Raw genomic sequence first — 16,012 nt, 5'->3', positions numbered from 1 at the left:
GAGGTGATTTTATAAGAAAATTTTACGAGAAAACCGATGAAACTACTCTGAAAACGTCAATACCTACTTCATATTCACGAAGATATTCGCTTTTAAAGTTTTTAAATCATGTCCGACCTCTGACATTGACTCAACCCTCTGTGTAGTGGTCTGGAAAACAGGGAAGAACTGAAGAACGATTCGATAGTCGAACGATCATGATTCATGAATTTTCGATTTGCCTTCAATTTAGGGGATAGACAATATGTCTACACCAGTGTTCATATAATTTCTCAGTCGTGAAATGAACTATTACAGCTCCTGTGCAGCACTTGGTTCAATTGATAATGCCTGCATTTATGTCTTTCCTTCAATTGAGAGGATGAACAATATGTCCACACTGGAGTTGAAATAGTTGCTCAGTCGTGAGAAGAACTATAACAGCTCTTGTCTTGTGCAGGACCTGGTTCAATGGATAAATTCTGGATTTATGATTTGCCTTCAACTGAGAGAATAGGCAATATGTTGACATCGCACTTGCGACATAGTTGCTCAGCCAAGAAATTATGAATCCCCAAAGGAAAATGCTTTCACCTGTCGCTAAAAGGCCAGTGGAGGGTCTTTTGTCTCTGCTCAGTTCCCTCTCTGATTCCATTTGGACGTATTTCTACTAAACGGAACTATGTACATTATGACGTGAGCCCTGTTATGCATATATTCTTATGGGTCTCAGGGCTAATGTCTTAATGCACATAGTTCTGTTTGGCAGAAACACGTCCATTTGTTCCTTGCCGCACCCCGTATCAGGGTGTCTACAAGTCTCGAATTTCCGGAAATCGTACTAATTTTTTAAGAGCGATCCGGAAGTACTGAAAAAGTGCGGAAATTTTGCAAGGAAGTCCAGAATTCTTTCCATTTTTGTCGCAATTTGAGCGGGGAATTCAAATTTGTGAAATTTTTCGAATTTCGTCAGTTGAAGGTATTGAAAAAGTACTGAATTTTTCTGTTGAGGAGGTACTGAATTTCTTGGGAATGTACTGAAAAAGTACTGTAAAAGTACTGATTTTTGGCCAGCCTGTTTTAGTAGACACCCTGCCTATTCTCTGGTCCATTCCAGTTTATAATCTTTGCAATTGGTGAAAATGTAATCTTTATTCCCGTTTGTGACACTGAGAAAGCTAAAAAAATGGGAACCAGTCAGAAATGGATTCGCATCGTCTTACCTCTCAGCATAAAGGGACTCTATATCCAATTCGTGTTTTCTGTTCATCAGGATCGGCTGATCATCAGAATGCGGAAACGTGAGAAGGGAGCGCCTGTGACGGCGGAAGAGGAGCTGGCCGAGCTGAAGAAAATGTGGCGAGAAGTGGTTTTCTGCTGCAAGATGATGATTCCGCTCCTGGGGCGGGCTTACATCCAACCGCCCGTCCCTGCGTACATGGATAAAAGCGAGATCAAGGAATTGGAAGAGGCTCTCGTATCCCAACGCCCTGGTCAGTATCCCCGCACCTGCCCGTTCAGTATCTCTGCAATGCAGCCAACCCAAAGGGGACTTATTCCCTCACTCCTGTAGAATTGGCCTATGTAGTACTATGTACAGAGTTTAAGCTTCTCTTAAATGTGCCGAAATAGGTTGGAAAATCACGTTTTTTACGTCCCTAAATAGGTTGGAAAATCATGTTTTTTCAATGTTTTATCCTCTCAAATTTTTTGAAAGATATGAGGCCTCTTGAAATTTCATTAATTTTATTGAAATGTTAATTTTATTGAAATTTCATTAATTTTATTCAATCTCATTAATTTCATTGAAATTTCATGTGAAATTTCAAGTGAAAAGTTATGTGAAATTCCAAGGGACATCTCAACCCTGCACCTGCCGGGCTAGCATTTTTCGGTCCGAGGGGGGAGGGGGCATGGCATTATGCCCCCTGGATCCGCCACTGCAGTAGAGTTTTGATTAACCGCGGTAATTTGAAGCGGAGCCATCATGGATAATCCAAAACAAAGCCAGTTTGAGCAGGACCAGTAATCATCCCATCGCAGGCGTAACATATGTATAGTAGAATTTCGACTAGTGGATGGAGTCAATAGGAGAGGTCGGACGAAATTTGGAAACTTTAAAAGCTTAAAGCTCCGTTCATACAAAAGTTTTAGGTTCTGAAAGTGGGTCTACTGGTTTCCTCGTGAAATTTTCTTGGAGCACCCCTTAAAATTTAAAATGTGACGAAATGAACATAAAAATTTGCAATTTTAGTCAAAAATTTCATATCCGATCTCTCTCATTGACTCATTCCACTGTGCGCCGTAATTGGGACTGAAAGTACTGCGGATAATTGAAAATCATAATTGTAGAGAAGCTTTCATTGACCAGATAAATATTAAATTCAGGAGCACTTTTGGAATTAGAGTTCAAATGTGTATCCAAAATTGGCTGAAAGATGAAAATATTCGATTTTCATATCTGGAACTTCGGAGAACTATGTAGATTTCTCCAAGGATATCTTGGGGACGTGGGAGAAAACTTTTGTTTCTCTACAAGGAATGAGCTCTTCAAAATCAAGGAAAATTAGAAAAAATCGGTGAGAACTCGGGGAATTAGCATGGTTGAGAATTCTAGACAGCACGGTCTAGTAGTCCAATATGGAAATTTTGTGGACATTTCCCAAGAATTAACTTAACAAAATTCTAAATTCCTGTTGATAGCATCAAGGCACCACAAATGAATACAATTCATACTTTTATTTCTAGTATATGAATTAATTTTGCCAGATTTTCATGTGTTAAACGTGTTTTAACGAGAAAAAAAGTAGTGTAAGTAATGCTCAATTTCTAATTATGTCTAGTGATCCAACATGGAAGTTTCGCAAGAAATAATTTAATTAAATTGTAAATCTCTGTTGACAGCATCAAGACACCACAAAGGAATCAAATTCAGTCATGTGACAATTTATCCAGACTACGCCTTTCTGCCGATTTTCCTCTCGGAACGGAACCAGGCTGTGACGTACCCTAAACTCATATCCGAGAATCTCCACGACAACATGGCCAAGCCCCGGTCGGAATACTCCCGCAGCACATCTTTCCATGACCCCGTTTTCGACGAGAACAAAGAGGCCGTCAAAACGCTCCTCAAAATCTCCTCCCTCTACACCCTCCACTTCGATAGTCCAAATTGTGATAACTTAGATTTCGTGGAAAACACGAACGATTCTAGTCAAATTAGTAGTAGATCTATCAGTATCAATAGTCGCGGCGGTGGCAGTAACGCTAGCAGTATTATTCACAACACCATGAAGCAGGTATGAACATTCCTTACCGTTATGGTGGTTGAAGGATTAGAAAGAATGGCCCATGAAGCCATATGAGGACTTGTATGTAATAATAGCGGATGTCGAGTTTTCTTATTGTGAGAAAATCATGTTTGAAGTTTTTGAAGCTTTGCCTTTTGCCGCCTGCAGAACTGAGAGGATTCTTATAAAGATTTTAATGAAGAGCAACTCTTCCTGTAAAAAACACACGTTTTACGATTTATGTAAGTGAAAAATTGGAGAAGTAACTGGGATTTGAAAAAAATGTGACATCCGCTACTATTTTTATTGAGAACATTTTATTATGCATGAAACAAAGTCTTCAGAAAGGGTAAAGCTGGTGAAACAATTGAAATGAACCAAAATAAGTCAATACTGAGTCATTTAATAAAAACAAAAAACTAAACCGTTTGTAACTTCCACAACAAAAATAAGGAACAAATTATAAAATCAGTTAAAAAATCAACAATTCTGGCGAGATGGTCCCGATACGTATAATTTGAGTGTCAGCTGCAGTCAATGGCCAGTGCGTGGGCAGTTATCGCAAGTGTGTTTGAATCTTCAAGGTGTCCTGCCGCACCGGCCAGGGAGAACAGTGGATTCTCATATCCGCTGTTTTTACAAAAAACATGGTTTTCATCTCACTGACAAATTGCGCTGGAAGTCTTAAACTTTGCACATGCATTCTTGAGGGCGCCAGAATTCGAAAAAAGCGTTTTTCCTAAAAATAGTTGATGTCAGCAACTGCTATTGTTACATAAAAGTCCTCATATACATATAAAAAGCGGATTATGGATGATGAAAGATCTTTCTACACGGTGAGCTTTCAAAACAATGGGTGCATCCAGTTGTCAATTACATAAGCTCTAAACTCTTTCGTTTTTTACAAATTTCAGAACAATTGTTTTGATAAAGGTGGAGATGGAATGTGCAATTCCGAAACAATTGTCCTTTTTGTAAAAAGTGATTGAGCTTAAAGTTGTAAAATATGTAATTGACGGCTGGATGTACCCATTGGTAAAAAGCGGATTCTGAGTTTTTAAGTTTGGAGACAATCATGTTAAAAGTTCTAGAAGCTGAGCATTTCCATGTTTGCAAAGCCAAAAGGGCTCGGTCAAGAATTTAACTTTAGATCAAGTCCTCCTCTAAAAAATTAGCTTAGAAGTTTACATTTGAAACTATTGTCAATTGGGGTATAGTGATTTTAAAGAAACAACACATCTGTTGTTATCCCGGAGAACTTACTTTTAGGCATAAAATCAACTACATAGCTAATGTAATTGAGGTAGAGCGATTGATATGAATCACATTATGATTACTGTTGAATTTTTTGTTACTTTTTCGAAAAAAATAAATATTTTTTAACTTATAAAAAAATAAAAAAAATAAACAAATAATATTATCAGTCTTCTAAAGTAAGGGACAATACTATCTCCTGAAAACCTACATGTAATGGGTCTCATCCACTTTTATTACCATAACTTTATTGTTATATGCTCAATGTAAACAATTCTTTAGGAGATTAATGAGCTTCAGCGAATTCTGACATCTGTTTTTAGCTGTTTTTAGTTTTAAATCTATTTTTAGACATTGGTCAATAAATCTGAATTGTTTCAGGATTACTCGTCATCTCTGGATTATCCCTCACCCCTCTCAACGTTTGTGAAGCAAGGTTCGCGGAGGATTTACTGCTCACAGTTCTCGTCCAAAAGGAGCATGGACTTTTCGACGTACTGCGTTGAGGTGAAACCAAAGCAAGGATGGATTCCAATGATCGATCGAAGATTCACCAAATGTGCCTTCTGCCTTAATCAATACCTCAAAGTAAGTTCACTGTTGCTTGATGTTCCTTGCAATCGCCTGAGTAAGATGAGCTTTTAAAATCGAATCTCCTTTGTTCCAATTTCAAGAAAATTTGGTCTAGGTCTGTTTAAGCCAGTCTAAGTCAGTTTAAAACCAAAGGCTCAACGTCTTCGACTCAAGGACAATGCCACTTCCTTGTCTGATGACACGTGTTAAACTCTTGAAAAATGCATTTTTTAGACCTAATTTTCTCGAGATAGGCACATAGCAAGTTTGCTGTTAAGGTGATTTGATGGATGCTATATTTTGTGTCAGAACGGCATGCGATATATTGCATCGATTAGTTCCATTTTTTCAGCTACCCGTCATTAGTCTCAAATTTTGAGATCGCAGTTCTGTCGTCAGGAGGCTGAAGAATTCACTTCCCAATTTTGACAATCAAATTCAACGTAATTAAGGCAAGGTTTTTTTAGAGGAAAAATATCGCATTTGAGTGCAGTTTCGATATCAGTATGGAATGCTATATTTTTCCTTCAAAAAAACCCTGCTTTTATTATTACTTGGAACTTGTTTGTCACGGGACGTCCCCGTCGCCTCTTCCCAGGTGGTACCCAATCCAAAACTTGTTTGGGCAACCTCTCCTCCGACATTCTTTGCACATGTCCATACCAGCATAACTGCCTGGACATGACGTCGTGCACGATATCTTTCTCAACCTTCATCACCTGGCGAATTCTCTCATTACGGACACGGTCCCGTCTCGAAATGCCGGCAGATCGCCGCCAAAAATCCATTTCAGTTGCCCTCAACATTTCTTGCGTTCTTTTCGTCAAAGGCCACACTTCACTACCATAGAGCACGATACTTTTAACGATGGCGTCATATATCCGGTGCTTGTTTGTGTCCCGTAAAGGGTTGGCGGCAGGGCGTTGACAAAGAGATGTTGCGGTGTCAGTTGCCCGATAACCTCTGGGAAGACAGGCATATGTGGCGCTTGGGTGTCGTAGAACGCCAGAGTGCGTTATAAAGCGACTTTATATATATATATAACTTGTTTGTCAAATTTGGAACATGAATTCTTTAGTCTCATGGCAACAGAAGTGCGATCTCAAAATTCGAAAAAATGACAAGTAGCTGAAATAATGGAATGAATTGATGCGAAATATCGCACGTCGTTCTGACACGAAAAATGGCAACCATTGAATCACCTTAAAAACTCACCTTACTCAGGAGATCGGTGGGGCATTAAATACAAAAATCTCGAAATTTCGCCGGCGCTGGATTGTGAGCGTAGTCTTCTCTCAACGCTATCACTTAAACTTGATATTCATAAAACTAGTTTCACAAATTAATTCAGCAGTTAGCAATCTTGCTGTGAGTACGCTAAGTAAGTTCAAAACTTCTATAGGAAACATATCTCGCAGTGGGCTGATCAAATTTTTGCTGTGTGTGTCCATTAGTAGTCTATTTATTTGAGCTTGAAGCTTTAAGTCGCTTGGTTATTTATGAAAAAATATGATAAAAAATAAAAAACCAGATTTTTTTCTGTTGTTAAAAAAAATTAACTTATAGAGGAAGTTTGGCAATGTTCAATGCAGGGAGACCCGATTTTTTCGGGTTAGTGTTTCCAAAAAATGCTAATCCATGGTGAACTTATGAACTTTTTTCAGATTTTCCTTATTAATCATTAGATTTAACTACCATGTTAAATCAAATGAATGGAAGCAAGCAAAACAGTCAAATCTGAATTGTGGTGTTCCAAAATTTCATCTCCTGTTTTGATTTTTTTGAAGCAAACCAAGCAACATTTACTCTTAAAAAGTTTTTGGGAATCTCCTTTGTGTGGGCAAAAAAATCGGAAACAATTTTCGAGTGAAGATATTGGTCAGTTTCCTTTCAAAAAATCAAAATTAGAGATGAGATTTTGAAACAATCCAATTAAGATGTAACCGTTTACTTGACTCAAATCAAATGTCAAAGGTCTTTGATAACAATATCACCGATGATAAGATATCAGCAAAAAGAGGCTATTCGTTGGATTTTTTCACTGTCAGCTGCATTATTTGAAATGAACATGAGCTATAAGAAATCAGTCATGATAAATGGAATAAGTTTAATGGTTCTCAGAAGTGGTAGCTTACCCTCGATCACACACTCGCCATTTAGTAGTTTAATGGTTCTGTTTGACTATTTCAGGTTTTCAATGGATCCGTCAAAATGCATAGCAACTACTGTCCGTTGGATTTGTTTTCTGGGTAAGTTATACAGTGTATCAAATTCGAATCCATTCCCTTTCAAATAAGAGTCAAATTTTATAAATATTCTCAAAATTTTGTTCTTCTTTTCAAAATAACGCCTCGAAACTATTCTTGAAAAAATATTGTGAATGATTTTTGCAGACGGTCTCTGAAAAAAACTTTTGATGTGATTAAAAAATTCATCACGACCTTATTATTTTTTTACTCAGTTAAAGCGTTATCCATATCTGCATTTTATGAAAGAAAAATGTGCTCACATCAATGAGACAATTCTTTGCCGTTTCCTCTGAGATATTAGGTCCTTGGGACTCAGTGCCCTTTCCTTCAAGATACCTCAATAGGCAACATTGTGTTATTTTAATTCTGTTCATCCCACAACCCTCCTCCTAGATCCAGCGTTTTTCCGTAGCACAGCAGCTTACGAGAAAGGGAAGCATAACTTTTTGTATTAAAATACTGTATAAGTTCCTCCTGATTCCCTTCCGCCTCCTTATCTCTCCATCCCCTGACTCTTTTCTATTAAGTCCTTTTTTAATTTTATAATTGTTTCAATTAAATTATCCCTAGTGTTAAATAATAGCAATTAATTTCAAGACTCCACCACCTGCCAAGAGGCTTTGCCGTTGCAGGTGCCTGTCCTCTATTGTTGTTTTGTTTTTGTATTTTTTTCTTCTTTTTTTTCCTTATCGATAAAATAAATCAGGAAGAAAGGGGTATAAATTCATTCAATAATCAAATTCAAACTCTTTTTTTCAGGAATCGATCTAGGATGAAATCGGCTGTGAAAGCTCTACTCATAACCCCGCAAAATAATTTAAAAATCTTCAAAGTAAGTCTCATCTGAAATACTTAGCACCCTTTGAGGTGGAGATACCATTTATATTCAAGTAGTCCAATACAAAGTGTTTTCTTTCATCAATACTTTTAGCCCTGGTCACACTACCAATACACTCATCTAATATTTCAGGGTCCTGTAGTCAGTATGACTGAAAGATGACATCACATCAGTCCTTTTTCGTCAATATTTAGACCACATGTTGCATGAAGGAAATGCCATTTATTATAATAAGATATAGTATTTACTAGAGTTCTGGTATAGTTCTAGTTCTAGTGTAGTATATACTAAGTTCCAATATATCAGAAACAACTGGTGTCATCAGTCATATAGGTGCTTTTATGGACGAGTTAGAAGTTAGCATCTCCAGTCAGTGCCATTTGAGAGAGCGTAAATAACTCCTGAGCTCCTCTTTGCATAATTTGCATTTTTACATTTTCTTTATTATTTATAACTCTTTAGTTAATTACAAGCACTGTTTTTGCAGTCTAACGATAAACTTCCGGTTTATACAAGCACTGCTTTTGCAGGCCAATGATAAATGTCCGGTTTATTTATCAACAACTTAATCTACGTAAAAAAATAATATAATTGCAAATTGGGTACAAAGTATTCAAACTAAAACTGATTATTTTTGATCTTCTGAAAATTAATCAATCCAGTAGTAAGGCTTTCTTTGAGGTATGTTTTTTAATTTCATCAAAAATTGCGTTGCGGGGTTTCCATCATTAATGATTAAGTTAAACCCTTGTCGTAGTTTTTTAAAAAGACACTTTGCCCAATGAAATGTTAGCGGGTTTTTTTGAGTCTCCTTCAGACTGTCCCTGTCTGCTAACTATGTTGTTTCCCAGATGAAGGAACAAAACTCCATCCGAAGGTTGCAAAATTGATTTAAACGATAATATTTTTTACAAAAATGTACCTTTGAAATTACTGTCCAAAATTTTTCTGATTGTTACATAAGATCAGAACCAAAATCTGTGAAAATTTCAGTCATAAATGCCCAAGATTCTTTTAGTAAAAATGCAATTTGCAAGGGGAACTTAGGCAACTCTGAAATGTAATTATGTTCTTTCGGAAAGAAAACGACAAACAGGGTCAAGTTTCATATCCCTGGGAAGGATTTTTTTTTTCCTGGTTTACTTCCTCTTGCTTCACTGCAATCTTCAATGTTTTACAAATTTGAAAAGAATAAACATTCACTATCCCATATTTCATAAACAAATCTTTACGATAAATCTTTTGAATCTCTAGAAACAGAGATCTTGTCCATAGTTTAACCAAGTCTGCTTGATTTAATGAAATAAATTCTAAGAGGAGGTTCGATCAAAAGTCAGAGAATTTGGAACTTTCAGAGTTGGGGAATGGGTCAGTTGTGCTGGTCACAGAATCGTGTTTTGATGCTTGATTCTTAAAAGTTAGCCGAAAATAATAAGATCCGTCCAAACAGTAACTTTCTTTGTTCAATTTTGACCAGGATAGCGCACTTTGAAAAATTCGGTTTATGACGTCATCCACTGCAGTAGAGACATCCTTGGTTTCTTCCATCGTGCTCTCATCAGTCAGTAATGCACTGGATCCTCAACATGAAGCTTGGATGAAAGCAAGATGGAAGAAACCAAGGTTGTCACTTCGGCAGTAGATGAAGTCATAAACCGAATTCTCCAAAGCAAGATATCTCTGTAAATATTAATTAAGAGAGTTGATGTTTGAACAAATCTTATTATTTTTAGCTGGTCTACAAGTATCTACCTACTATCAAAATACGATTCTGTGACCAGAACAACCCACTCATCAGAAAATGAAGAAATTACAGAAGCCCTGTAAAAAGAAGGGTGCGGAAAGGAAATTTTTTTTTGATAAGTAGGGAAACATGGTTTTTTAAGCATCCTTGATCCACCATGCCAAGGAAAAACGCAGTAACAAAAGAAAAAAAAGAAACATTCATTCTGCGAGCATTCATACATTGCCAGATTTCCGTTGATATACTAATTATTTCTGAGAGAAGTTACGAACATTTTCGCTTGAAATATTAAGATGTTTCAGATTGAATTGCGAGCAAAAATCTCTGAAAAATTGAATGAGACCTATTCGCATGTTTCCCTGAAAAGCGTTTTTTATCCAAGGAAATTTGGCAGCCTCCAAAGATTGATACAGTGTTCTACCTTAAAAAGGTAGTGTGTGCTGAAGCATCTCAAGCAACTCCTTACAAATCAATTTTTATTTTTCTTCAGGATGGGCAGCTTATCTACGGAGACGAAACCAAAACAGACATCATTGAGATTTTGAAATCTTGGCTCGACTCACCAGTGGACTTCATTGAGCAGGATGTTGATTCTCACAGGTAATATATTTTACAATAAGGAACTGCATTTTCTGGCTCATTAAAGAAGCATCATATGTACCATTAATGTCCCTATGCAAACAGGTGATTTCATGAATGATATTTAAAAAGTAGTTCCTCATTTCTAAAAGTTAATTTATCTGTCGTGAATTTTTCAAACTGCCATAGGTCAGAAAGAAAGCCGAGCAGGTCCGTGGGCTGATTATTGCAATTGATAAACAAAGTAATAGTCAAAGAAGATAATAGAAAATAGAGTGATCTTATTGGTTGAAATCGATGGCTCTTAAAGACTGAGAGGGAAAAAGATGGAATAATGATAGGGTAACTCTCGGGTTGCGTTATTTAGTCTATTACTTGCCTTCTTTGTTCATTGTAACCACCTGCTTTCACCAATAGGATTCCTTTTTTTTCTTTTCTCTTCTTTTCAGTAAATCCAGGGTTGCCACTGTCAGAAAATACAAGGAAAGCCAGGAAATGTCAGGGAAAATCCGGAATTGTGAAGGAAAATGGTGAAAATGTCAGGGAAAAATAATCAAATCACCTTCATTTGCTTTCTTGAGTGGGTTTGATGCTTTGAACAACAAATTTTGCCTGAAACTACTTCTAACTCCGTCATTTTGAAAATCTGGCATTTGTTTAATTGTCAGGGAATTTCATCAAAATGTGTCAGGGAATTTAATTTTCCAAATTCTGCGGCAACTCTGGTAAATCATCCATTTATTCCTAAAGAAATTGGATAGATAAAAAAAAGGAGGTGGTCACATTTCAGACATCTTGGATTTCTTCGATGACGTAAGTAGGTACAGACGCTTTTTGTCATCGGTTTTCTTGAAAATGGTGCAGATTCTGGAAAAAAGTAATTTTATCTGAAGTGTTTGAAATTATATTTTGAATTGAATTAAGCAAAAAACGGATGTTATGGTCTGTTTTTCATTCTTAGAATTTCGGATTTTGCCGGATTACCAACGCCATGTTGTACCTACCAACGTTCTGGGGTAAACACATCCTCATGCGACCACCCTCTTTTTCCTCAATGAGAAAAGTATACCTCAAGATAATAAAACATCGTTTTGAGAAACACCCATTTGAAGTTTTGAAGTCTGCAGAAGGACTGCATCACTTATTGTGTTACAAAACGTCGCATAGCTCATTCCATAATGACCAGATTTTTAAAAACTTGGTCTTTAACCGCAGCTAAAGTTACGTAGAATTTGATCGGGGAAAAACCTGAACAAAATTTTTTTGTATAAGAAATGACACATGGCTCCCTGTAACATCGAAACCGCAATGTTTTTTCAAAAAGAAGTTTTGTTAAATTCACGGTTTTCAATTATCTGCACATCAGGTTGAAGGAGAAATTCAGTTGTCTCATCATTGATGCGCTGACGAGAGATTTAACAATGAACGAAAACTGCCCAAAAGTCATTGAAGATGAGGATCCCACGGAATCGAAAGAGAACATTCCTGAGAGGATCCCGCCAAACCTCATAGCGGCAGTTAAAGAGCTGTTACCCAAAGAGGCTTGCGATTGGTCTGCAAAAGACTTACCGTCCAACTGTATCCTCAAGCGAATTCTAGACGTACAAAAGCTGGAGAAGTATGGAGCTGATGCTATCTACGATATTTACAGGTAACCGAACTTCTAATGAAAATTTTCAGGGAAAATAAGGGAATTTGATCCAGGAATTGGAAATCTCTTTTTCTTTTGCATAGAGACCATTTCAGTATCAAATTTTTTGGAAATTTCAAGTACCCAGTTATTACGGTTTGCCTATGTTCTTGCACCTTAGCCACCATTATTGACGTCTTGAGCGATGTATTTGAATCTTCAAAAAATCATTATAATAGAGAAGCTTTTATTGACCGAATAATATAAACATCAAGAACGTTCTTGGAATTAAGAACCTGACTACACGACATAGTATCTGCTGAAAGATGAAAGAATTCGATATTTTCATCTAGTATGCTGAAGGAATACATAGTTTTTCTTAAGAAAATTCTGGGGAAGTGGGGAAAAATGTAAGTGTCTCATCAGAGAATGAGCTCCTGAAAATCAGGGTAAAATCAGGGAATGAGCATGATCGAGAATTCTGGACATCATGTGTGAATCTCGAGAAAGAAGTTCTGTCTTTTTTCTCAGTTATGGATAATCAGGGTGTCTATTGGAAGGAAAAAGTACGGAAACACAGAAAAAGTACGAATTTTGAAAGATCAGTATAGAAGTACGGAAAACGCACGGGTTTCTTATGTCAAGGCACTTTTGGACTTTCGAGATAAACTTGAAGGAAGAGTTTTGGAGGTATGCAATTTTTATACTTGACATATGATATGATATTCCTGCAAAATCTCAGTTAGATTTTGCGAATTTTGAATTATTCCTTCATATTGCCTTCATTCCACCCTCCAAAACCGCATTTCTTAATATTCTGCACAAATATGTCCTTGTCAGTGTTCAAAATGCGGTTCAGGTAAGGAAAAAGTGAGGAAAAGACAATGAGAAAGCAATGATTTCAGGAAACTCTTGAGGAGAGGGTTGTTATGAAAAGCATGGAAAAAGAGATGTAAAGGTGATGAAAAAGCAAAGATTTTAGATGATCATGCCCTAGGAGACACCCTAGATTTAATTATTTCTAATATTACACATCATACCATAGCCTAAAATTAAACTTTTTCTGTTCCACAGTTTCATCATTTGGAAAGGTTGGTTTCAAAAATTGAGAGGCCCTAAATTTGCTCAGAATAGAAAAATTGAAACAGAATTAAGGAAGAAAATTAGAACATTTACTTCAACTTTATATCTGTTTTTGTTTGCTAATTGCCAAAGCTTGTACTATTTTTGTTAGTGCAGGTAATGGGCTCGTCCGCTTCCTAATGAAAAATAAAACAAATTTATACGTAAAATAATCTTCCAAAAAATGCCTCAGTGTATTTTTGTACATATCAACATTCGTTTCATTTTAAATTTCTGTAACCTAATGTGTTCATTTTCCAGGCGGAGTTATGAAAATGAATCGGACGATTACGCATACGTTCGATCAATTCCTGCCCCAACAGAATCTCGGAGCAGTTCGAAAAGTTTCTCGTTTAATCCAGTCCAGCGGTATCTACTTGCTACAACTGCCAAGGACTGCTCAATCCTGATCTCTTTCCAAAGATTGCACGAACCGTCGAAGTAAGTATCGTTCTCATGGTTTGTTCAGTTGTTTCAAAGGACTTGAATCTTCTTAAGCTTTTCTGAACTCTATTTTCTACTCGAAAATTATGTTCTTAAATCTTTAAAGAAATCGATAAAACATACTGAAATGTGCTTTAAGAAAACGCAATAAATAACAACAAAACTTTTGAATGAATTAAATTTCTCAAAATAGTAATTGTCGACAGATCTTGGTCCTCAAAAGCTCAAAATTGAGTGAATGATTCTTCTGAATAGGGTAATACTCCAAGAATATTTCAAGCACCTAGCTTCTTTGTCTAATTTGGCTAAAATCTTGAATGAAACTTCAATTATTTATGAATACTCCAAAAATTCATCCAAATATTATGCTGAAAAATTAAGATGCCTGGCATGCAAATTCCATTCTGTCAGTAAACAAAACAACAAAGAACAGATTTTGTAACGCTTGTATTTGCTTTTTTGTAACAGTCTTACAACAGGTCTCGCACTTTGGTCATCTATATTGATGGTGATCCGATTGCGACGTTTCAGACATCCTGTCATACTTTATCATTTCCTTGATAAACTAGTCAGTTTAATTCTTGAAAACTTTCTTGATATTTCTTCCTCGTTAGCAGAATATTCTATCCAAATTTCAAGTTATAAAGTTGGCTTGTTTCTCCTTGACAAAATAAAATAAGATGACAGTTCCAACGTTACAACGTTGGAGAGCGTTCACCGTAGCACCTCGTCAATATGTAAAAGTGGTTTTGCGCGGACGGAAGAGAGCGCTGCAAGACGCTGTTGAACTATACGTGGAGGGTAACCTTGGAAACATACATCTATATAAGAAATGACTTGTCTTCATAAAGTAAAATATAAGGGTCATTAGTGAAGGGGTACTCTGTACCCAACAATTTTTTTAGATCTCTGACGACTAAAAATTTGAACGATCCTTGAAAGAGTCATTAAATAAATGTACGTTGCAGAGTTTTAAAACGTAAAAATATTAATTTCTCAAAGACAAGCCTACAGGCATTACATAAAGTGGACAAAATAGGAGAAAAAAAGGTAGATATGGTACTTAAAAAAATTGAGGAAATAGGTATTGCTTCCTGTCACGAAAAATGGCGCTGATTCCCATGGAGCAGTGCGGGCCTTTACCAATGGATACATTAGTAACATACCCGATGCAAAACGACAGGAAAGAGTGTACACTACTAACATGGTGAACGCTCAAAGTAGGAACAGATATTTTAAAACACTGCAATAGAGATAAGTGGTTTTGCACTTTAGCCATTCATATGCCTTTTTTCAAAAATACCAATGTACATTGTTACGAGATAGTGCTGAAAAATCTCAAATTTTTGGTAAAACTTTGTTTTCTATTTATTGCCTGATCGAATTCTACATATCCTCATCTGTAAACAAGGACCGTGAGCTTTAAGATCTTATTATTTTGTCATCCGTTATTCAAAGTTTTGTAAGGCTTGGAGTAATGAAATCCAGCATCTTGATAATGCAATTTTTTTATATGTGTCCAAACCTCTAAGTAGGTTTTTCTAAAACCAACTTTTTTTGATCTCTAGGTACACTTTGCTTAGGATCTACCGGATGGTTTTTCTAAAACTTTCTTTTTTTCTCTCTGAACCTTTCCCTCAAATTACAGACAAAAGGTTTTTTTCAATTAGATCTTTCGCTGGAATTGAGGCACTGCGAAAAGGGCACCTCTCGGTTGCAGTGTTTCAGAGTCTCCTCTAATATTTCATTCATTGTAAGGGAAGTGAATGCGGATCCATTTCACTGAATTTCACTGAATATTCCTATGAAGCTACAATTTTCTGTGGAAAGAATTCTGGCAAAATCACCCATTAAATTCTTCTCCGAGGGATTAATTAGCAACAGAGATTCTGAAACTTTGCAATCAAGAAGTGCCCTTTTTGCATCCAGTGCCTCAATTTCCATTTTGTGAATCTTCGAAAAATTCTTGCATCTAAATTCAGAGGAAAGTCTTAGAAATCAAACAGTAAAACAGTTTTGAAAACCCATTCAGTAGAACCGGAGTAAAGTGTACCTCAGCATCAGTAAATTTTATATATATTGTGAAGATAGGAGCCCATGACGACGACTAACCTCTTAAGTCCTCAATACAAGAAGTCTAGCCATTCATTTCATTAGTGCTAGAGACCCAGTGACAAAACGACGTTCCATTTCAAGCTCTAATTTGAGTTGCCAGAGTGCTGCACTGACACCATTGAATAATTTAAATGCAAGCTCTTATGTTCTAATTTACGCTGCAAAAGGGAGATTAATTTTGTTGCAATTTTTGAC

General features: G+C 36.5%; 1 protein-coding gene across 2 annotated transcripts in view; it reads left to right on the top strand.

Moving 5' to 3' along the window:
• Ipk1 (Inositol phosphate kinase 1) overlaps nt 1-16,012 on the top strand; it is a 54,632-nt gene that overhangs the window by 23,312 nt on the left and 15,308 nt on the right. For both annotated transcript variants that reach the window (XM_019040551.2, XM_019040542.2), the window contains exons 3-10: nt 1,253-1,472; nt 2,884-3,278; nt 4,905-5,111; nt 7,287-7,345; nt 8,105-8,177; nt 10,418-10,527; nt 11,873-12,157; nt 13,520-13,699. In XM_019040551.2, the coding sequence (XP_018896096.1) occupies nt 1,253-1,472; nt 2,884-3,278; nt 4,905-5,111; nt 7,287-7,345; nt 8,105-8,177; nt 10,418-10,527; nt 11,873-12,157; nt 13,520-13,699 (1,529 nt within the window). The remainder of the gene's footprint in view (nt 1-1,252; nt 1,473-2,883; nt 3,279-4,904; nt 5,112-7,286; nt 7,346-8,104; nt 8,178-10,417; nt 10,528-11,872; nt 12,158-13,519; nt 13,700-16,012) is intronic.

Source organism: Bemisia tabaci, chromosome 10 (genome assembly GCF_918797505.1).
Source record: "Bemisia tabaci chromosome 10, PGI_BMITA_v3".
Lineage (NCBI taxonomy): Eukaryota > Metazoa > Arthropoda > Insecta > Hemiptera > Aleyrodidae > Bemisia > Bemisia tabaci.
Note: the sequence above shows the minus strand (reverse complement) of the source record. Positions and strands in the feature narration are given on the sequence as shown.